General features: G+C 37.7%; 1 protein-coding gene across 4 annotated transcripts in view; it reads left to right on the top strand.

The window, feature by feature from the left end:
* TPK1 (thiamin pyrophosphokinase 1) overlaps nt 1–23,607 on the top strand; it is a 334,385-nt gene that overhangs the window by 164,528 nt on the left and 146,250 nt on the right. For all 4 annotated transcript variants that reach the window (XM_060021056.1, XM_060021054.1, XM_060021055.1 and 1 more), the window contains one exon: nt 6,459–6,554. In XM_060021056.1, coding sequence (XP_059877039.1) covers nt 6,459–6,554 — 96 coding nt within the window. The remainder of the gene's footprint in view (nt 1–6,458; nt 6,555–23,607) is intronic.

The following is a 23,607-nucleotide window of genomic DNA, read 5'->3' as shown; positions in this document are numbered from 1 at the left end:
CCACTCCTGCCCCACCACACCCTTGCTTTTCTGGGGAGGGTTGGCAGAGAGCGCTGATGGAGGCCGAGTCCATCCTTGGCATACTTGCAGTGGGTGTGAAGGAATGGCACCTGGACAAGACCAGATCTCTGCGTCTAGATACTTACAGGAATATTATAAAATAGAAGCTTATACAAGCATCCTAGTAGAGGAAGAATCTCTGTAGCTCTTTGTTTTGAGGGTTCCCAAGACCACCTCCATGTTCTGTAATTCACTAGAGGACTCAGGGCACTGGTCATATAGTCAGCCCCTCACTGTAATAAATCACAGCTGTGAGTATAGGAAGCAGAATCAGCAAAGGGAAAAGGCACTTGGGGGGAAATTCTGGAGGAAATGAGTCACCAGTTGCAAGAGTCCTTTCCCAGTGGAGTCAGTAGGATGTGTGTGCTTAATCAAATTGTAACAAGTGTGATGTGTTGTCACCAGGGAAGCTCATTCAAGAGCCAATGCCCAAAATTTTACTGGGGGCAAAAAGAAAGCAGGTGCTTAGCGTAAACCACATTGTTTGTACAAATAATTTAGGCACAGTGAGCCACCATTGGGGAAAAGTGTTTATCAGTATAGGGAACTGTTTACCGTTCAGGTCCTCCAGGCGTTAGTCCAAAGGCCAACCATGCAAGCAGGCTTTTATAAAAGCATTCTTGAGCCTGCTATGTTAAGTCTTTTGGACACCCTGTTCCACTGGGAACTCTGGCTCTGCTTTTAGGAAGGAAGCCATCATTTTGAGACCCTGTGCTGTTTTAAAATAACTTTTGACTTCTGTTAATAGATGTGGTGGCTTTCTTGTTTCAAATGCTTAAAGTTTTCGTTCAATGCCGTGCTGAAAGGAAAGGTTATTTTACAACACCCAGGGCAGTGAAGATTATAGCAGATTAGAATGTCTCTTTATGTTTGGGATTGAATGGAGAATTGCTACAAGGTAAATTACTTTTGTTCTCTTCTTTTATACACTGTCTAGAAAAACAGAAAGAGAACACTGGATTATATTAGGCAACTTGTTACTTAGAATTTTTAAGAGTTTAATCGTGTGACATTCTTGTTGAAATTGTTACTCGTCAGCTGTCATTTGATAATTTAAAGAAAACTTTTTAGTTTGAAAAGTAGAAATGTTTTTAGAAGTCTGGTAAATAAAACTATAGTAGTAATCTACCATAGTATGCTTTATACAATAAAGGGGAAAGTGGGAAATGGTTACTTCGTGATAACATCTCTACAGAGTAAAAAGACAATTTTCATACCTGTGTCAAGGAACATAGATCATTTAGATTTCAATCGGCTTTATGCAACTATTCCCCTTCTTGGCAAATGTGAGAACAAGTTTGGGCTAATTTTAGATCTCTATCTTTGATTATTCAGAGTATAAGTCATTTTGCTTTATCCCTGCTGTGCTCTTAATCTGGCAGGCAGTTTCTTATTACAGAGTTCTGGTCAATTCAGTTTAATAGAAGATTATGGAACCTCATTATTAAAAGTGTAATGTATTCAATTTTTTTAAGACTCTTGAGTATATCTCCCTAAATATTTTTAAATGTATGCTAACATACAGGAAGAAAGGCTACTTCAGCAATGGATAGGGGAAAATAAAGTGTGTGGGAGCTAGAATTTTAAGACCCCATAAAGCTCTTATTATCATTGCTTATTTAAAAAAAGTACCAATATTCTAATGTGATGGGATAATAAATTGCACTTCATCTTTTCAGAGCCAACTTGAAAGGTGGTCTTTGACATCTTCTTGCCTCCTTTTCTTTACCCTTGATTGACACCTGTTTCCCCTCCCAGAAGTGTCCCTTTCTTTCATACTGTCCTTTAGCTCCTTAGTCCTCAGTTGGGTGAACCACTTCCAGTCTCAACCCTGCTTCACACTCCAAAATTGTCTTAACTTTCTTTTCCCTTTCTCTCCAGTGAAAGTCATCTTTTCCTTAATGAAATTGATCTGTTTGTGATTAAGAAGGAAGTACGGCAAGTAAATTAATTCACAGTAAGAAATTCATGATGAATTAACTTTCCTACTGTTACTTATATTTTAAAAGAAGAAATTTTTTTTTCACCCTCATACACCAGTAGGAATATTCATATTTACAGCCTGCCTGGAAAGGCAGGAAACTCTGGCAACATCTACCAGGGGTTATAAAAAAAAGTTCTTAGAATTTCCCCAGTAATTTCATTTTAAGAATTCAATTCGAAGAAAATAACCAGAAATAAACACTTCTATACAGAGATATTGATCAGAATGATAAGTTTAATAGCCAAAAAAAGTGAATTATGTCATGAATATAAATGATAAATATAGTGACAGTATAATGAGTTGGGAAAGCAGAGAAAAGGGATGAGAAGGATAGCTAAGCACTCACTGCCCACTTCAGATGTCTGTGGGTGCTCTGAGGGTCCCAAGCCTTGGGCTACAACGGAATCAGCATGGAGTCAGGCAGGGGTCATGTCTGTCTAAAAGCTAAAGGATTTTCAGGTATTTAAAACGGGAGAAAAGCAACTAAATAAAGGTTCAGTATAAATTATAAAGGTGTTTTTCTGCTTAAACCTTCCAAAATACCCAAAGTTTAATTAAGCAGGGTTGAGTACAAAGCATTGGTAGGTTACGGGTCTGGGCTTCAGATGACATACTATGTCCTAAATCAGCTGTGTGACTTTGGGCAGGTTATTTAATCTCTCTAAACTTCAGTTTACACATCTTAAAATGTGATAATTACATTAACCTTATAAGGTTGTCTTAGAGATTCAAGAACATAATTCATATAAAGTGACTCATATCTCATATAACAAGATGTGTACTCAATTGTTACTTTTTATTATCGTTATTGATTTAGTGAGGAAGATAGTTAATTATCAACAGATCACAATTTTAAGATTCTAATTTTCAGATACTTTTGAGGTTATCTGATTTTTCAGAGAATTAAGTTATATGTTGTTAGGAAAATAATCTGTTTGTTGAAAAGCATTTTAGATTTTGTAGCTACAGACATATTTAATTCTGTTAGGTGAGAAGCTATATGCAAGTCACTCCAAATAAATGTTCAGAATTGGTGTGCATGGTACCTACAAGGAAATAACACTTCTAAACTTTTAACCTTATAAACATAGTCCATAAAGTTACAGTAGAAGTCTCAGAGCCCCATAAAATTTTGCAGGATAATTTTCACAAGTCCTTTCACTAAATGACTTACCCTAAAATGGCACTAAATGACTTATCCTAAAATGAATAAGCTAATAGCAAGTTTGGGAATGCTTTCACTGGACTTGCCTCTTGTTTTAAGGAGGCCAAGTCTCTCTCTGGATAGAGTGCATGAAATAACAATTGATATGTTGTTATAATTTTTTTTCCAAAGGATTTGTTTCCTTTCTAATTAAGGAGTTTTAAAGGAGTCAGCATAATATAACCTGATAGGTTTTACGTGTGTTAAATATAAAAACTCATTAACCTATTTTAGTTGAATTATTGGCAAACAGTAAAATTAATTGAGAATGACAGTCTGACGGCTTTTGCATTGATCTTTTGAAATTAGGTTGATTAATGACACTCATTGTCTTGTAATAATTTCTTACAAGTTGTCAGTGAATTCAAAAATAGTTTTATAAGCCTCCACACAAGGTTCTATGGGGAATATTAGCAATATTTCGCTTACTCTAGTGACCTTTGATGTGAGGTGGTGTGACTGTAGCATCGACGTTTCTAGAGATTGTTCGGAAGTGCCGAGGTGAGAATTTGCTTTGTGTTCGTCTCTGTGCCCGGTGCATTCTGGGCATTATACAGGGCATCTCAACGGCACTGTTAGTTTGCCTGCTAGGTCCGTTACAGATAAGGAAAAGGGAGTCCACAGAGATTTTTTTAAAGGCCTGAAACTTTTCCCTCATATTAAATTCCTCAAACATGTACAGAGTTTGGTGATGAAAATCAGAAAAACTATTTGTGGGCTTGGAACAGGGATTGGTTGATAAACTACAGCCCACAGGCCAAATCTCATCTGCTGTCTGCTTTTGTATAGCTGGCAACCTAAGAATGGTTTTTACCGTATTAAATGGTTGGAAAAAAATCAAAAGAATAATAATATTTCATAACGTGAAAATTACGTGAAATTCACATTTCAGTTTTTTTGGAACACAGCCATTCCTACTCATTTTTTTTTGTCTGTAGATGTTTCCATGATACAAAGGGAGAGCTGAGTAGTTGGGACAGAGGCCCTTTGGCCTGCAAAGCCTAAAAGAATTACTATCTGGCCCTTTACAGAAAAACTTTGCTGATGCCTGGTCTAGAGTGGTAATTTATCTCAGGCTTTTATAAATGACTTTATTCATTATTGAATGCTTGCTACTTGCCGTGTCCTGTGTTGGGTTCTTGTATGCAGATGCAATAATGAGCAAAGGGACATAGTGGGTACCTTCATGGAGCTTACAGCTTAAAGCTAATATTTTGATTAATATTTTAATAGTCATAAGGTAGATGTAATAATACAGTTATTTGGTCATTAATAAAATATTGTAATATTTGTAAGGTAGACTATTAATAATTTAACTAATAATAAAATTATTTGGTTAACTAAGCTAATAATAAAATTATCTGGTTAATCTGAGTATTTACCATAACCCTTCCTTGAACCTTTTTTCTTTTTAGAATATACCACACTGAACATAAACCTTTGCTCTTTAGATGACTTGTGAGTTTACTGAGATTAGGATCATATATTATGAGAATATATTTTTGTGTTTGTTACAGCTATAGATGCTGGTACTATTGGAAATTAATTTGAACTATTACCATTCCAGGACATGTTCTGAAAACTGTTTATTGCTAAATTTTACTAAGTTCCTGATATCAGTTTGTTTCCTTGTCGTTTTTCTTTCTATTGAGAAATAATGACTCATTAAAAAAAATACTGTGAATTATTTATGTAGTACTTTATACTGCTATATTTGTTAAGCCTCAGTGTGAAATTTGTATTTCACTTTACGTGATTGGATGTTCACTTGGTTAACATTAATGTATTGTTGAATTTTAGTTTATATAGTTGCATATGAAGCACTAATATTTGTCACCATTTTAAGAATCTGTATTAATCATACTTTAAAATAAGTGTTACATAGTTTCCTAATGGCAGCAGGTAGCATAATGCCTGAAAAAATAATGTCATTGTTGCTTTTCTGAGTTAGACTCATAGTCTGATTTATCCACATTAATATTTCAGAGAAACGTAGCATTAGTCCCATGAGGAGAGAAATGGTTTTAATCCATCCATCATTTATCTATCCATCAAACTTCTGTAGACTGCTTGGTATGTGCTGGTATTGTCTTAGCAACTGAAACGCAGTGGTCAGTTTCCCTGTGCTCAAGGAGCAGTGAGTCTTCTCTTGCTGAAGATCCTGTGGTCCCAAAGCTATAGGCAAGGATTTGCCAGACGTGAATTTTTGCCTCTGTGTGTGTGTGTGTGTGTGTGTGTGTGCGTGCGCACACACGCGCAATTTGTACCACTTTGGTTAATTTGCTCCGTTAGTTAATTTGGTTAATTTGCTTTCTCTCCTTGAAAACTCTTCGAATGGCAACTTTATATACTAGATTATATTTAACTTTCACTTACTCAGCTGTTTGTCAGAGACCTTGCATCGTTTTATTCCTGAATTAAGAAGTCGGAAGTCCCCTCGTGCTCTGGTTTTACATACCTTTGCTTCTGTAAGACATTGGAGAGAAAGGTGTCATTTCAAAAATATCGTTTCTTGCACCACCTCAGTTCACTAGTGCCAACAAGCTGGCACTTTTGTGGCACTCTATTTATAAATATTTTTCAGTGTTTTTCACTAGTTATCTGTTGTAGAAAAGGCAAAGAACTTATAAACTCACTTCATTATGTCCAAAAGGTAATCCAAGAGACATATTTACACAGGCATCTCTCTTCCTGCTTCTTTTTACATGAGGAAAAAAGGGTGCTGTAAAGGAATTTTATAGGACATCTAACTTGATTTTACTTAAAATGTAGTTTATCATTAGCTCAGTGTTAGTCTTTCTGTCGTGTGGGTAAACTTAGGAAGTCTGCTCGAAGAAACTCAAAGTTTTTTAGAAATAGTTTAATTTCAGGTAATTTCACTGTGAATATATTTTATAATACTTGTACCTGAGTCCTTACGCTAATCTTGAATGTCATCACAGCAGTGATTTTTAAAGACCATTAATGTAGTAAAATCTGTACTTCTTTGGGTAAAATGATTGTCGTAATCAGATCGTTATTGTGATAGTGTAACATCATTGCTGAGATATCCTGTTATGTGAAATAATAAAGATAATGAGAATGATTCTAATGATCAAGGTATAATACAGGCATGACAGGATATGTCTGATACTTTACTTTTATAGCTCTTGATCTTGTTCCGAGGCTGACATCATTACTTATTCCTACCTTTTATCTTATTTAACACAGGGATGTGAAATTATTTCAACTCCTGATCAGGACCATACTGACTTTACCAAGTGCCTTGAAGTGCTCCAAAATAAGATAGAAGGAAAAGACCTACAGGTAAGATAGGCGCCTATTTGGTGAAGAGTCTTATACCAAGGAAGTGAACAATCCTGTTTTCACTTATCTGAAATCATTATTTGCTTTTGTGCTGCTTATCTGGGTTCCCTTGTCAGGTTTTTCCAGTATATGAATAAATCTGCACTTAGTTGTCAAAACATTAACGTGTGCACTTGAATCAGAGGTCACAGATTCCAGAACCTTACTGTGATGAGGTCCCCAAATGGGTGAAGTGGACCTTGTACAAAGCAAACAAAACTGGCAGCTCATTCTCAGCCTAAAGGGAGTAGCTAGTAGCTGCTTTCTATCTCAGGTTGGTTGTTGCTCTGAAGAGCTGTGTGTGTTTATATATTACGTAGGCAAGACAAACAAACAAATATGGCCTAGATTTGGCCAACGTTGCAAACTCTTACATAAACAAATAAAATATTACTGACTTTTTTTTTAAATGAGAAAAGAGTCTGCTGCTTTGCACATGTGGACTCTTAAAGGTGTTCAATAGTGATTTTCACCTAGCACCCAAGTGTATAATCACATCAATTAGCTAACGCACACATTTGTATGTTTTTATATTTTACAATTTTTTTTGATACTTGCTGAAATGATATGCAAACTTTTTAAAGTCTGTATTCCATGAAGATCCACGGAATTAAACCTGAAGCAGTGACTGACAATTGACCATTATTTTCCTGGGAAGGGCAGGAAGGTGAGCTGAGATGCATGATCCAATGTGTCATTTTTAAACTTAGGAAAACACCTTTGTACATTAGGATGGTTTCCACAGTACAAGTAACAGGAGACGTGTTTCAGCCTTTCCTCAGTAATCGAACAGGGTAGGGCCGACTTCAGACACAGCGCAGTCAGATCTCATGTCTGCTTCTTCCATTGTCTTGGCTCTGCTGTGTAAGCTTTCTCTTCAGTGTGGTTTCCCTGACTGTCTGCAGTGGCTGCTTGTAGCAATTTTTTTTACATCGTTACATCTAGAGGGATTGAGGGGCAGGGTCATCACTTCCCACCGTCATGAGACCAAAGTCCTGAAATCTCTCCATTAACCACCACTTGGTTTTGGCGAAGGATGATGAGAATAACCTGATTGTCTTGGACTGGAGCAGGGAGTGGGGGGTCGATCCACATGTCTCATACAGTCCAACTACATGCCTAATACATGTGTGGCGGGATGGCATAGGCAGTGGAGACGCACCCCTAATAAGAACTTACTCCTTCGCAGAAGTTATGAAAGGTTTATTCTAATGTATATTTATTAAGTTGAGGCAGTAGATCCTTTTCTCCCTTTGAAGGAAAACCTTGTTAACTATTATAATTGACAAGTAGCTCACTCTGCAAACTCAATAAATGTAATTGAACGAACATTTCTCATCTCCGTTGTAGCTTGAGCTATACCTAATGTGCTACTTCCAGCAATCAATTGCGGTAATAATATATTTGTTTAAGGAAAACAGAAGACAACCTATTGAGAGTTATCTGCTTCATCCCGACATAGCTGATGTTGAGTTTCTTAGAAAAAAATTGTAAATCTTCACAACTGTTTCAATTTTCCTAGTACTTCCACTGAGTGTATTGAAAGCTGGGAATGAAATTATGTGAGTGTCATTTGTTGTGTCAAATTGATAGTATCTCTAATACAGTATTTAGTCATTGAATCTCAAAACAAACCATCGTATCTCAAACTCAACAAGGCCAAAATCCAGAGAGAGCGTCAAACTGGGGGAAGAGGATAATCAGGTGTATATAATCTGTGAAACAAATTAGACAAAGTCTTGGCTGAGCCAGTGGAGGCCTGGAGCGAGAGGACCTATTAGAGGACTCCTGCATAGGGCAGAAAGGGCCGCACACTCCTGCTCCCACCGTGCTTAGTCATAGGCTGGAGGCTGCCAGGGATGTGCGTGGCCCTGGTGGCAGGCTGTGCTGTGTCATGAAGGGGTTGCCGCTGGGCCGGGATAGCCAGCTGCCCTCCCCTCAGCCCAGTAGCGAGGTCTTTGTGGAGAGAATGGGAGCTGGGCACCTCCATGGTTGGCATGTTTTGGGTCCAGTGCATTCTCCAGCCTCATCTTGAGCCCCCTTTCTCCTTGTTCCCAAAATATGCCAGATTCCCTCCTCTCCTTCGCCTTAAGGTGTTTTTTGTATATATGTTGCCCCCCTCTCTAGAATGTTGTGAATATATTTTGATTTTTTTTTTTTTGTATTTTTCCTTGTCTTTGCCAAGGCCGTGATGGCAGAGTATGCCTGGCGTCCTCAAGGAGGTCTTTCCTTCACAATAGCTCTGGGTTAGGCTCTGCGGCTCTACATTTCTATGCCTCCCTCTTTTCTCCTTTACGATACTCTGAACACTGCTAATAATTGTGTTAATCGTGTATATCTAATTGTTTGCTTAAGGCCTTTCTTCCCAGCTTGACTGTGTAGCCCATTAGGCTGGGATCAGGTCTGTCTTGTTCACGATTGTACGGTAGCACTGTGCGTATAAGAGATGCTCGGGGAACTCACAGGAGAGCAGGAGATGATGCAGTTAGGGGAGAGGTTTTTTAGAGAAGGCTGAGACATGAGAAACAAATAGAAGTTAGATGGCAAAGGGGAGAAGATGGTGGCCAAGTATGGCAGTCCACAGGGAAGATGGCTAACACTTCAGTGAACCAACAGCAGATGGTTTGAAGAGCTTTACGACAGAGAACAGTGTGGTTACTTGGTGTTTGAAGAAGCATGGTTAGGTCAACTGAATTCATTACTAACAAAACCATCCAAATTAGCTCTTGTTCAGACTGCAGAAGATGGTTATGTTAAATCTGAGACTATCTGTGAGCTTCCACCTGACCTTATGTTTAACCTGGGAGCACAACATTGTCTTTGGTTTAACATGATAGCAGGAGAAAAGCAAGATTAGAGATTGGAAAGGAAAATCATAAAAGATTCCCCTCCACACATTCTCCTACCCTCAAGTGAGATCATCATGAGGGCTTTTACAACTTTCTTCCTAAAATACACATAAACTGTGTCAGAAAATCCTTGATACTTCTCCACCTAATAAATCTTACAAAATTATCATACATTTCTTGTTTTCCACTTATTAAATTATAAATATGAATTTGTATTCAAAATGTCTATATTTTGTAGTAAGATCTTATCTTTTTAGCATATACTTTAAAATATTAACTCTAGTATAAATGAATTGAATTAAAGTACTATTTACTATGTTAAGGAACCATACTGTGTAACATATTAGAACTTTATAGAATTTGGATTAGGGTCTGTCATTATCCTAAAGGAGTTAACTGTCTAGAACATGAGGTTAATTATAAAAGAAAAGATTTCCCTAAATTACCTTATTTATTATTTATCTGTTTTAAACCTGCTCCTCCTCTACTTTTATTCCTCTGCAAAAAGGTTCTCTGATACCTGTGACTTTTTAATGCTTTTCTTTTATGTTGCCACACTGTTTATCTGTAACTGAGTCATGAATAATAAATTTATCAGGATGCCATCCGATATGACTGAATCTTCAAAGAGCACATATATATTCTGATGCTGTAATACATGTTTGAGATCTAAACCCTGGAATTCAGTGGAAAACATTAAAAGCTATTGCTCCAAGTTTCAAAAAATGTAAGATGTACATTGTTTAGGATGAAGCAGGAGGAAATCTAGATTTTAAGGCCCTAAGAATAATAGGTCTCCTAAAATACAGATTAGGGTATTTCCTAGAATTATATGGCAATAGAATCAGTTACTTCAGTTTCTGATGTTTTAAACAGACTTTATGTTGGACAAAATTTGGGCAGAAAAGTTGATGTTAATTTCAAACTGTATATTGTATAGATTTAAATTCATACTAGTTTTATTTGCTAAAACCTCAATACATTTTAGCCCATTTATACTGTTATTTTTTTGTAAAGTTTTTTAATCAAATGCTGCAGGATGCTGAGTATTATATAAATAAGAGCAAATGTGTAAGTTTTGTACACACAGACAAATATTAATGACTACAAATTAAATATCACATAAAGACTGTAGGATTGATCAATTAACCCAAGAGGACAGAGTAGAAAGACCTTGAGTTCACCTCCTCTCAGGGGCACACCAAAATTACAACTATTTACAGAACAACTATCAGAGAAATAGATTGAAACCTACCAGAAAAGATCTTGTACCATAAAGCCATAAAGAAGGAACCATAACAAGATGGGTAGGAGGGGCGGAGTCACGGTATAGTCAAGACTCTTACCCCCAGGTTGGCGACCCACAAATGGGAGAATAATTACAACTACAGAGGTTCTCCCCAAGGAGCAAGGGGTCTGAGCCCCACATCGGGCTCTCTATCCCAGGGATCCTGTGCCCAGAAGATGAGCCCTCAGGATTTTTGGCTTCAACAGCCAGTGGGGCTTACTTGCAGGAGACCAAAAGGACCAAGTGGGGAGATAGAGACTCCATTCTTAAAGGCACCCAGGGGAGAAGTAGTAATTTGAAAGGTGTCTGGGTCAGACCTACCTGCTGATCTTGGAGAGTTTTAGACTATTTATATCTACTGATTATCAGTATTGGACATGATTGGTTTGTAATGGACTAATGACTTTATGTTCATACTAAATATCTGTTGCTCATCAAATTTAAGACTGACTGTATCTGATTGGACTAATTACTTTATCAATATAATAAGATATCCCTAGGGTTGCTGGAAGAACTATGATAGTACTGTGAGAAGTATTTTCCAAGGTACTCTGATGTCTTCAATAAAGTCCGCTCTGATGAGCTAGTATCTTTGGCAAGATTCCAATCTTTTCTAAAGCAAAATGTAATAAATCTGTCGTGTGTGTACACATGTGTTCTGGAAAGGAATAAATACTATCTTTACATTAGAGAAACCTAGCAGGTACCACCTTAATCAAGGAATCATAATTAACATCATCAGTGGTAATTCATGTTAGTAGTACACGCCCCTCTCTCTAGGTATAGGGTGAGAAGGGCACTTGCGGTGTACTTCCCTAAAACCCGTAATCTCAGTTTAGTCTTTGACAAAAATCAGAGAAACCCAAATTGAAGATCATTCTACAAAATACCTGACCGCTATTTTCAAGGTCATGAAAGACAAGGAAAGACTTGAGAAACGGTCACAGAGCAGAGGAGATGAGAGAGACATGAAAACTAAATGCAGTGGGGTGAAATGTGAATAAAGTCCAGAGTTGCATTAATAGTTGTGCCCCAGTGTCGATCTTAGTTGTGACAGATGTGCCGTGTTTATGTAAGATGTTAACATCACTGGGAGCTGGGTGAAGTGTGTATCCCTGAAGTATCTTCACGACTTCTTACTAAATCTCAAGTTATTTCAAAATAAAACATTTATTTGAAAAAGTATGTTCAGCATTGCAAATATGCTCTAACAGTGGAACGGTGTCATCTTTGTGTGCCATGACTTATGGTAATATAGAATAAGAAGCAAGTACTACAATCAGTAACTTTTTGTGGACTCTCTCAATTTTAAAATGTTTCCTCAAAAAGTTTCAAACTGTAAGACTCTGCTGCATGTTTCAGCAACTATTGTACATGAAAACTATGCCTGCTTGAAAATCTTCACTAGAGATTTGGTGGTGTTTAAACTACATGGCAGGCCAGATCCTCTCAACTTTCACAGCTTCCCTAGAGATCAGAGTATGGTCGGACTCAGTCAAGGATCTGATTTTACCAGGACTGGGTCTAGAAGTAACCCTGTCTATTCCTGCATTCCCTCCTGACCTGTCACAGCCCTGTGGTCTCCATCCCTACCTCCATTTTCTCCCTGGCTCTTCTTATATTGATATTCTGTCATACCTGCCTTTTACTTTTATCTTGTTTCCCCGGGCTTCAGTTATCATTCTGTGCCATTAACTCTATATCTTATATCTCTAATCCTGAACTCCAAAGCCCTATTTCTAACCACTAACTGGAAGGCCAGAGGAACTTCATTTCAGTGTAAACCAAAATTCATCATCTTTCTCACAAAATCTCATTTTCTTTCTTTTCTGTCTCGTTCAGTGGCACTACCATCCGTCCACCAGGCAGAAACCTGAGAGTAACCTTATATTTTACTATCCCTGTACCATCCCTCAATGGCTGGTCACAGTTGCTTTAATTCTACAAGCATCTCCTGTGCCCACTTTGTTCTTTCCAATCTTACTGGTACTATCTTAGTTCAGACCTTTATCATTTCTTACCTGGGTTATTTTACTAACCTTCGGTTTGCCCCCTTCACTCCATTCCCTTACTAAAATTTATATCCTCTATCTTAAATGGACATCTGCTTTAAGTCTTTTCTTTTCTCCCAGTTACTTATTCAATAAATACCTGTTCAATGAATAAATTTATTTCCAATAACATCAAGGCAGATTCCAAAGGATATCCTGGCAAACCTTAGCTGGCATGCATCCTCTGTAAAAGAATCTTCTTAGCATTTCCTACTAATTCTCCCATGACACGTGTGTCATGTGTCCACATTCCTTACATTGCTTGCTGTCTGTACCAATTGTAGGAATGAATATGCTTATTATGAAAAGAATTATTCTCCAACACATTGTAATTAGAGGCTAGGTGCTCAGATGCTTGGGTTATGCTGGCATTCTTTCAGCTGCATGACTACAGAAAGCTCTTTAACTTCTTTAAGGCTCATCTTTCTCATCTGGAAAGTCAGAATAATAATAATCTACACGTACCAGCGAGTTGTGAGGCAAAGCATTTACTGCAGTGCCTGCAACATATAAAGTCCTTCATAAAAATATAATAGTAGCAGTGGTGGTATTAATAGTCATATTTTTGTGCACCTTAGCTCTTGTGATCTCATAACATTTTATATAATTTCCTTTGCATAATATATTTATATATTTACAGAAAATAAATATAAATTTTATATAAATAAAATATAAAATGCTGCATTTTATAGATATATTTTATAAAATATATTTATATATTCTATTTAATTTTATAAAATATATTTTATATGTAATATAGTTATATATGATATTTTTTTATAAAGCATATACCTTAATATATTTTATAAAAATTATAAATATAAATAAGATCTTTTATAAAATATATATAGTGATCTTTTGCTTTCATAATAAATTTCATGGATCAATATGATATTCGAATTAGATAATGTTTTTAGGAATCAGACTAATTAAAGTTTATAGCCCAGTTTCATGGACTCATCATTTCCTTTTATTTTTAAGTGAAAATAATTTTTTTTAATTGAGGTATAATTGACGTACAACATTATATTACTTTCAGGTGTACAGCATAATGATTCAATATTTGTCTAAATTGTGAAATCATCACCCCAATAAGTCTGGTTAACATTCTAGCATTGTTTCTTTTGGACATATTCTAATTTTACAAGATTTCTTTTAATATCAGACCCTTAAATTAAACAGAGGGCTCCTCCCATGTTGCAGTGTTTCCTAGGGGAGGTCTTCAATGTCCCCTCTTCCCAGGGAACCAGTGAGAATGGGATCTGTATGTTTTGTGATGGGATCCCTCAGCAGGGCGAGTTGCACAGCCCCGCTGACCACTGTGTGCCTTGTCCCTGGCTGGAGAGAAGAGAGGAGAGGTGCGCTCCAGCTTCCCCCATGCTACGGGGGACCTTGCGTGCCTTGTGCTCACTGAGGGATGTGTTACCCAAGGAACGTCAGAAGTTCACTTCAGCGTTCCAAAAGCAGACTTTCTCCCCTTAAGCACACTGTGGAAGCTACTGGGGATCATCTTCCGGTCAGCTTAACAAACTTTTATGTAGTATGTGTCTGTTAAGACATTATGCTAGGATTTGGTGACCAAATGCATGGCCTCAAATAGACTCCAGTCTAATAGAGGAAACAGATAAATGAGTAACCAGAGAATAATTCAGACTATCATAGATGCTGTGACTTGCCTTTTCAGGATAGATTCAACTTCTTAAAAAACGGATTGTTTAGGGGCTTCCCTGGTGGTACAGTGGTTGAGAGTCTGCCTGCCGATGCAGGGGACGCGGGTTCGTGCCCCGGTCCAGGAAGATCCCACATGCCGCGGAGCGGCTGGGCCCGTGAGCCATGGCCGCTGAGCCTGCACGTCCGGAGACTGTGCTCCGCAACGGGAGAGGCCACAACAGTGAGAGGCCCGCGTACCGCAAAAAAAACAAAAACAAAAACAAAACGGTCCAGTGCATATTCAGAAACCATAGTGTTAATGACCAAGTGTGAAATTTGCAATCAAAATGTCTCTATTCTCCCAGAAGTTGGAAAGGGGATAATTAACATAAACTATTTATATTGCAGCAGATTGCAAAATCTAAGAATTGCACTACAGTAAGCCTGATAGCCACCTGTTATAAACTGGTCAATAAAAACTGAAGAGAGTTTTATACCACTAAACTTTGGGAAAATAATGTGCCCGAAGTACTACAAATAGCCAAATCCAATCCATCCAGACATGGAAGCCAAGAGTTTCCTTTATCATTTTAGACAAGAATATGCAGCTAAGACTTATTTTATGGCTGAAGCAAAAGCAAGAAATATTGTTTGGAGAAAACAAATCATGATGATGCAAGATAGGGTAATAGCTATTAAAAAATGATCACAAGTACAGAAGTACTCATATTCTGGGAACAAAGCGTCTCTTACCAAAAGTCAGTCAGTTGGCAGAGGTTTTGAAAATTGTCTATTTTCAACTTGCTCAGTGGTGGGAATGAAAGAGGATGAATGAGGGATGAAAGAGGACGTGGGTTTCAGGTTCTGGTACCTCATAAGCCATTTTTCACAGAATAGGAGGAATGAGTGCTTAGTGCTCTTCCAAATATTTAACTTCAGAAGGGCATCATGTATGTTATAGAAATTTTAGCCAGAGTGAAAAATACCTGGTGCTTTTTGAATAGGATGATCAGGAATGCAGATTTGAATTTTTTTCATTCATCTACCAAGCAATCATTGAGCTTCGAATGGACGACATTTACACAAACTGTAATATCCTTTAAAACTCTACCTCCAAATAGCTAATGGTTTCTGAATGTGATATAGGTCATACTTTGAGTTTTAATTTTGCACTAAATACCAGCTGTGTTGACGATGCTGTGCTAGGTATTTTGGGATTTCTAAACCACAAATAATACATCTTTCCATTTCTTAAGACCCCCAGTGGTATGAGAGGTTTGGAGACCATAATTACCTCCAGTAGATATATAATACCCATGCTATTTATACAGACCATGATTTTATGTAACTTTTACTTACTCTTAAATATATTCCTGACTCTTCAAAGAATTTAATTTTCAGCAGAGATAATAGAATAAAATCATGTTAAAAAAAACACAAGTATGTGTTTTATTCTATTCAACTCTCCTTGGCACTCACTTTCTGATATAGAGAAATGTAAATACATGCAAATTTGCTCTTGCCATCGCTTTGTGTATTTACATGGAAGGAAAAATAACACATTTCCATATATATATATTATATATATATATATATATATATATAATATATATATATCACATTCTGCTTTTTGTTTATATGGAAAAAATGTCCCGTATCCAGGGGTCTCATTGATATGGTTTCAGAACCAATAGGGCAGTTAATCATGGAAATATTAGTACTCAGGACAGACCTGTGAGGAAAGACAACACTGTTATTACAGCCAGGCTTGAAATATTTAACTAAAAAATGCAAAGCCTAGGGTAAATCAAAAAAGCATTTCATCATTCTGGGAATGAACTCAGTCATTGTCCTGTACTCTGTCATGACCAGGGCATCTGAAATTAAAGTGTTTTCGGGGATTCCAGACAGCAATATGAAAAAGCAAAGAAAAACTCACTGTGTGCGGTAAGATTTCTAAGGAGTACAACTGGTCACAGCAGTCATCAGTGCTAGAAAGATTGTTGGGGTCACATAGGAAGGATCTTTAATCTCTAGGTAAAGAATTTGAATTTTGATTTACAGGTGATGTTAATCTGTTAGAGAATTTTGAATGAAAAGTCATAATATAATTTAGGAAATTAGTGTAATGGTGTGTGCAAGCTGAATTGAAGGATGGAAATTCTAATGATAGTAAAAAAAAAACCAATTACAGGCTTCTTGAAGGATAACTCTTTTTTTTAAATAATATTTATTTATTTATTTGGTTGCACCAGGTTTTAGTTGCGGCAGGTGGGCTCCTTAGTGTGGCTCCAGGGCTCCTCAGTTGTGGCATGTGAACTCTTAGTTGCAGCATGCATTTGTGATCTAGTTCCCCGACCAGGGATCAAACCCAGGTCCCCTGCGTTGGGATTACGGAGTCTCATCCGCTGCGCCACCAGGGAAGTCCCTTGAAGGATAACTCTTTAGTCATCTTTTAAGGACCTTAGAAAATAGACTTAAACTGTGTGCCTGGTGATGCTGGGTCTTGTTTGCCAGAGTTAAAGCATGGAAACCGTTCCCATTCAGCTAACAAATGTCTGTTACATATTTACCAGCCACTCTGCTACATATTGTATCAATAGGTTGAAAGGTGCAAACTGAATGAGACAGGGTATCTGACTCTTAGACTTCATGGCCTTGGAAGTGAATGCCCTTGTAAGCAGGATAGGACAGGTGAGAAGCCCCTTGGAAGTGGACCTTCTCCAGTCTGAACTCTCCTTGTGCAGGTGGTAACTCAGCTGCAACTGGAAGATAAAGAACTAACCAGAATCAGGGGAGTGTTTTGTTCTGAGTATTCAAGGTCAAAGGTAAATCAGGTTTGGGATGTCAAAGGGTAGGCAATACCGAAAGTCCTAATCACACATGAACACTTGCACTGTTTACATTTGTTTCCCTTAACAAGCTAACAGAATGCACTAGTAGGGAGGGGCCTACCTTTTGGGGTAGGCCTGTCTCTCCTGGCCTCCTCTGCTGCTGACTTGCTGCCAGTGTGTCAAGGACCTCTGGCAGCAAGAGTTTCTTCCAGTCTGTACAAGCTGAGCTCTCCAGAGAGGTACAGGGACATTATAAGCTCCTAATGGGCAGTGAGGGTGTGAGCTGCCTGAGCTTTTATGCTACAACTTTTACTGGGGGATTATGGTTTCAGTCAGCTGTCTGAGCATAGATCCTTTGCATCACCTTCACAGTTTTCTGTCAAATGCAAACAAGCTTGTATACATGGCTCACTTTTCAGGTATAAATATGCCCCTTCCTCTGCTTTTTTACTTTTTAAGCTTTTCTCTCAATAACACATTGAAAAACAAGTTTTGTGGTAAACATGTTTATGACGTTTCTTAATAATGTATTTGCAGTTTGACAAAGTTGGATGAAAATGCTCTGTCCAAACAAGTTTGTTTGTTTGTTTTTTCTTCGGAGGTGGAGGTAGGCATCTTTGGAAATACTTTACAAGGGAGGGTGGGGAAAGGGGATAGTTCAGACACTGAGGTTTGAAATCTTGTGATGTGCTCTGAGAACTAAAGTATTTCTAGAACATAAAGGGGGTGGGAGTGGCAGATGTAACTTAGGAGTCAGTATAGGAGGAGATTGGACTTTATTTATCTTGTAGGTTCTGGAAAGCCAGTACTGAAACAGAACATTGGCATGATCAGATTTGAGATGTAGAAAGCTTTCTCTCATAATCAGGTAGAAAACTACCTGGTTATAGAAGGCCAGGCAGGAGACCAGTGGAGTTATCCAGGTGAGAAGGATGATGCCTGAATAAGGCTGCAGCAGGGAAGATGGAGAACAAATTATTTGAGAAAAATCTGGTGCTTCATTATCTTGCCATTGCAAGAGGCATTATTTCTTTCTCACCCAAACAGGTTTGCATTAAACTGTGACTCATTAGGCCTTGTTGAAATTTAAATGGGATCCCTGTAGTATTGTTTCCACAGGCTGCCAAGATCCAGCCACGTATATTCTGTTTGTCAGTACAGTGTATTCTGATACCATAAAACCTGAGGTCTTTAGTTTCTCTGGTGTTTCATTGTACTTCACATCAATCACTGGAATTATTTTATAGGCTTATTAAAACATATTTTGATATTGCTGGGTTGTTGTCAGTTTATTGTTTTTCCTCTATCTTGATCCCATGATTTCCTTCATAGCCTGCATTGGTCTTCCTTTTTTTTTTTTTTTTTTTTTTGCGGTACGCGGGCCTCTCACTGTTGTGGCCTCTCCCATTGTGGAGCAGAGGCTCCTCCGGAGGCGCAGGCTCAGTGGCCATGGCTCACGGGCCCAGCCGCTCCGCGGCATGTGGGATCTTCCCAGACCGGGGCACGAACCCATGTCCCCTGCATCGGCAGGCGGACTCTCAACCACTGCGCCACCAGGGAAGCCCGGGTCTTCCATCTTTAAATTAGAGCATCAAACAATTGGACCAGAGAATTTCACCTTCTGTTTAAGCCTAACTGTTGTACAGTAAAGATCTTTGAAGGTTAAGGGAAGCTTAAGAATAATGTCTAAATTTTTTGAGACCCTAGAGTTTAATTTTGTGAAGTTGGCTCTGTTAATGTTACTTGTAATTCTCAAAGAGTAGGGTAAACGTGTGTCTCGATTTATGCGTGTATTTATGCATGTATTCTTGGTGTCATTATTTATAATGTCCCCCTTTTACTTTCAGGAGTGTCTCAGCTTGTACATTAAATTGTATGGTCACCCTATCAGGGAGAGCCACAAAGAAATTGTCCATTTATGCATCTCCAGAATTCAGTTTATGGAAAGTCAATGCAATTAAAATATTCTGACAGCCACTGTCCCTGCTGTAGACTTTGTGCATGCCGTATCTAAGTCTTCTTGAGGACAAACGGAGAAAAACGCCATTTGTTTATCAAAAGGTTTTTCCTGCTATAACAGAAAAATGAAATTGCTTCTCCTTTTGGTGTTCTATATCCTTCAGCCAGTCTTGTCATGATTCTATTAAGGCAAAACAAATAACGCAAAGCCAACTTTTTCATTTATTCTCTAAACAAAACAGACACAATTATTATTTAACCTGTTAGAGTGGAAACCAGAGAACCTCACATGGACTGTCAGAAGTGAAAGGGATCTTGAAAAATAGGTTAGGGAATTTAGTCCATCCCTTACCTTTATACATGAGTCACAAGGAAGTCATGTATGTGGTTCCATGGCTCTTAAGGGAATATACCATCTTTAATGTATTAATCCAGGGTTTCAGGGTTCTTTTTTGCTACACATGATTGCAGATGAAGAGCCAAAAGCAGTCTCTGTTCCACCACTTCCCTTTGCTGACAAAAAGGGTCCATGTAAAATACCCTGACTTGAATGTAGGACATGTATAAAAATCAATTAGAAATTGATTTTTAACATTTTTATATTACAGAATATGGTGTAATAGGTATGTTCTTGTGTTATGTGTACACAAATATATTATTTAAAATATTTTATCTGCAGAGCTAACAGGATTGTAATAACGCTTTTTAGAGTTACAAACACTGAATCTTTGATGGGTCACAACCGATAGGAAATGTGTGAGTCTCTGAGAGTAGCTTACCTTCTTTAGAGATGGTAGCTGTGTTCTAAAATAAATAGACTTGCCCTAGAATACGTATGCTCTATATCTCAGTGCCCTCTGACACTCGTGGTCCGTCCTTGTGAAAAATCCCCTGTATTCACAATGTCTTTACATCTAATTCCAACAGAAACTGGGCTTTTTTCTAAGGACAGCAATTCTCTGCAGCCATAGTAGTGCTGTTGTTTTGTTCTGTCATTTCTCCTGCTGCTGTTTCTAGGATGGTCCCCAGAATTAGGGGTGGGTGTCTTCACTACTATTTGCCATTTCTAGACCTGTGTGGTCCAAAACTCTAGCCACTGGCCACCTGAGCCCTTGAAGTGTAGCTACCCTAAATTGAGATGCGCCATTACTATAAAGTACATTGAGGATTTTGAAGACCAAGTGGGAAAAATATCTCAATATTTTTTCCAGCTTTAATGAGATAATTGATATATAACACTGTGTAAGTTCAAGGTGTACAACGTGATGATTTAATACACATATATATTGCAGAATGATTACAATAATAAAGTTAGTTAACAAGTCCATCAGCTCACATGATTACCTTTGTTTGTTGTTGTGGTGATAAGAACATTTAAGATCTACTCTTAGCAACTTTCAAATATACAGTACAGTATTGTTAAGTAGAGCTCCATGCTGTCCATTAGATCTTTGGAACTTACTCATCTTTCAACTGGAAGCTTGTACCTGACCAGTATCACCTTACCTTCCCCACCCCACAACTGCTGACAACTGACATTATCCTCTCTTGGCGTTCAGCTTTTGTAGATTTCACACGCAAGGGAGATCATACAGTGTTTGTCTTTCTCTGTCGGACTTATCTCACTTAGCATCTCACATCCTCCAGGTCCATCCATGTTGTCACAAATGGCAGGATTTCCTTCTTTCTCATGTCTGAAGACTATTCCACTGTGTGTATGTATATGTATGTGTGTGAGTATGTTACATATATATGCATATACATATATATGAATATATCTCACATACTTTTTAATCTTCTTTACCCATTCATCTGTTGACAGACACTTTGGTTGTGTGGTTGTTTCCCTATCTTGGCTATTGTGAATAACGCTGCAATGAACATGGGAGGATGTTCGTGAACATGGGAAGATGATCGTGACTTCTTGTGTGTGTGTGTGTGTGTGTGTGTGTGTGTGTGTGTGTGTGTGTGTGTGTACACACTGTTTCTTCTGGGTATATATATACCCAGAAGAAACAGAAGAGAGTTTGATTGCTGGGTCATATAGAAGTTGTATTTTTAATATTTTGAGGGACCTCCATACTATTTTCATAGTGGCTGCACCAATTTCCATTCTCAGCAACAGTGTACAAGAGTTCCCTTTTCTCTATATCCTTATCAACACCTGTTATCTCTTGCGTTTTTTAAAAATTTTATTTTATTGAAGTGTAGTTGATTTACAATGCTGTGGTCATATCTGCTGTACAACCAAGTGACTCAGTTATACATATATATATATACATTCTTTTTTATATTTTTTTCTGTTACAGTTTATCACAGGACATTGAATATAGTTCCCTGTGCTATACAGTAGGATCTTGTCTTTTTGATAATGGCCATTCTAACTAGCATGAGGTGATATCTCATTGTGGTTTTGATTTACATTTCTCTAACGGTTAGTGATGTTGAACATCTTTGCATGTACCTGTTGGCCATTTGTATGTCTTCTCTGAAAAAATGTCTATTCACATCCTCTGCCCATTTTTTAATTGGATTGTTTAGTTTTTTTTGCTACTGTATGAGTTCCTTTTATATTTTGGATATTAACTTCTTATCAGAGAGATGGTTGCAGATATTTTCTCCCATTCCATAGGTTGCCTTTTCATTTTGTTAATTGTTTCTTTTGCTTTGCAGAAGGTTTTTAGATCTGTGCAGTCCCACTTATTTATTTTTGCTTTTTTTTTTTACTTGTGTTTTTGGTGTCATATCTAAAAAATTGTTGCTAAGACCAACGTCAAGGACCTTTTTTCCCTATGTTTTTTTCTAAGAGTTTTATGGTTTCAGGTTTTATGTTTAAGTCTTTAATCCATTCCAAATTAATTTTTGTGGGTGGTATGAGATGGGGGTTCAGATCTATTCTTCTGTATATAATTATCTAGTTTTCCTCACACCTCAATATTTTTAATACAGGTTACATGAAAAAAATATATTTTAGATATAGTACATTAAACAATATACATTTTAAAAATTTTACCTCTTTTTACTTTTTTAAATGTAGCCACTAGAAAATTTTACATTGGATATGTGTCTCCTATCGTATTCCCATTGGACACTGCTGTTCTACTTGATTCTTCGTTTCTTCTTTTCCCCTAAAAACTCAAGCTCTGAATCTCATGTCATCAGATTCTGTCATCCTTATTGCTCTTTGCTGTAGTCTTCATTTGTTATAATCCTGGTCATTTTCCTGTTTGTCTTGATGAAGTTAACATCTAGGTCACCAATAATTTTTTTCAACAATACTGTTTTAATTCATGGTAAATTCCATACACACTTGAAGGAACCTTCCAGTACACTGATCTCTTGTTTCCTTAAACTTATCCCCTCTAGTTATATTGTTTGCCTCTTTACCTCAGTTAATTGTATGAATATACCTAGACCTTGTCTATACCAAGATTTGTAAACCCTCCCTAATCTCTGTTTTATCCATTTGACTCACGCGCTTGCCCCCGACTTCAGCAATTCTTCGACTCCACCGGTACTCTGATCCATTGACCATGCTCTTTTACTATCCTTCAACCCTTGTTTTATTTCTCCATTTAGTCAACAAATATTTGAGACACCAACAGGTACATAATAATGTGCCATGCTGCATTCTAAACACTAGAGACAGAAAAATCTCTGCCATCATTTAATTTTAGTCTAATTAGAGTGACACATAATAAGACAAGCTAAAGAAAGAAACTATTTAGCATGGGGTTAGATAATGAGAGGTACTAAGGAGAAAATTTAAATCAGGGAATGGGGATATGATCTGTTGGCATGGAAGAGGGGAAAATTTTTTTTTTTTTTTTTTTGCGGTACGTGGGCCTCTCACTGTTGTGGCCTCTCCCATTGCAGAGCACAGGCTCCAGACGCGCAGGCTCAGCGGCCATGGCTCACAGGCCCAGCCGCTCCGCGGCATGTGGGATCTTCCCAGACTGGGGCACGAACCCGTGTCCCCTGCATCGGCAGGCGGACTCTCAACCACTGTGCCACCAGGGAAGCCCGAGGGGAAAGTTTTTGATAGATGGTCAATGAAATAAGTAAAGAAGCTAGCCATGTGAATATCTGAGGATAATGCATTCTAGGAAGAAAGAACAGCAAACGCAAAGTCCTTGAAGTAGGAAGGACTCTTGTGTCTTCAGGAGACAGAAAGGAGGAAGAAATTATGATTGGAGCCAAGAGGAGGAAGAGAAAGGAAATAGGTGAGACCAGAGAGACACCTGGATATCCAATATTGCAGGCTTTGCTGTCTTATTAAGAAAAATCATTAGAAAACCATTGGAGGATTTTGAACAGAAGAGTGTCATAATCTGATTTACATTTTAACAGGATTGTTTTTGATACTGTATTGAGACTAGACTG

This window comes from Delphinus delphis, chromosome 9, assembly GCF_949987515.2.
Source record: "Delphinus delphis chromosome 9, mDelDel1.2, whole genome shotgun sequence".
NCBI lineage: Eukaryota > Metazoa > Chordata > Mammalia > Artiodactyla > Delphinidae > Delphinus > Delphinus delphis.
This window is presented reverse-complemented; position numbering and strand designations above follow the sequence as displayed.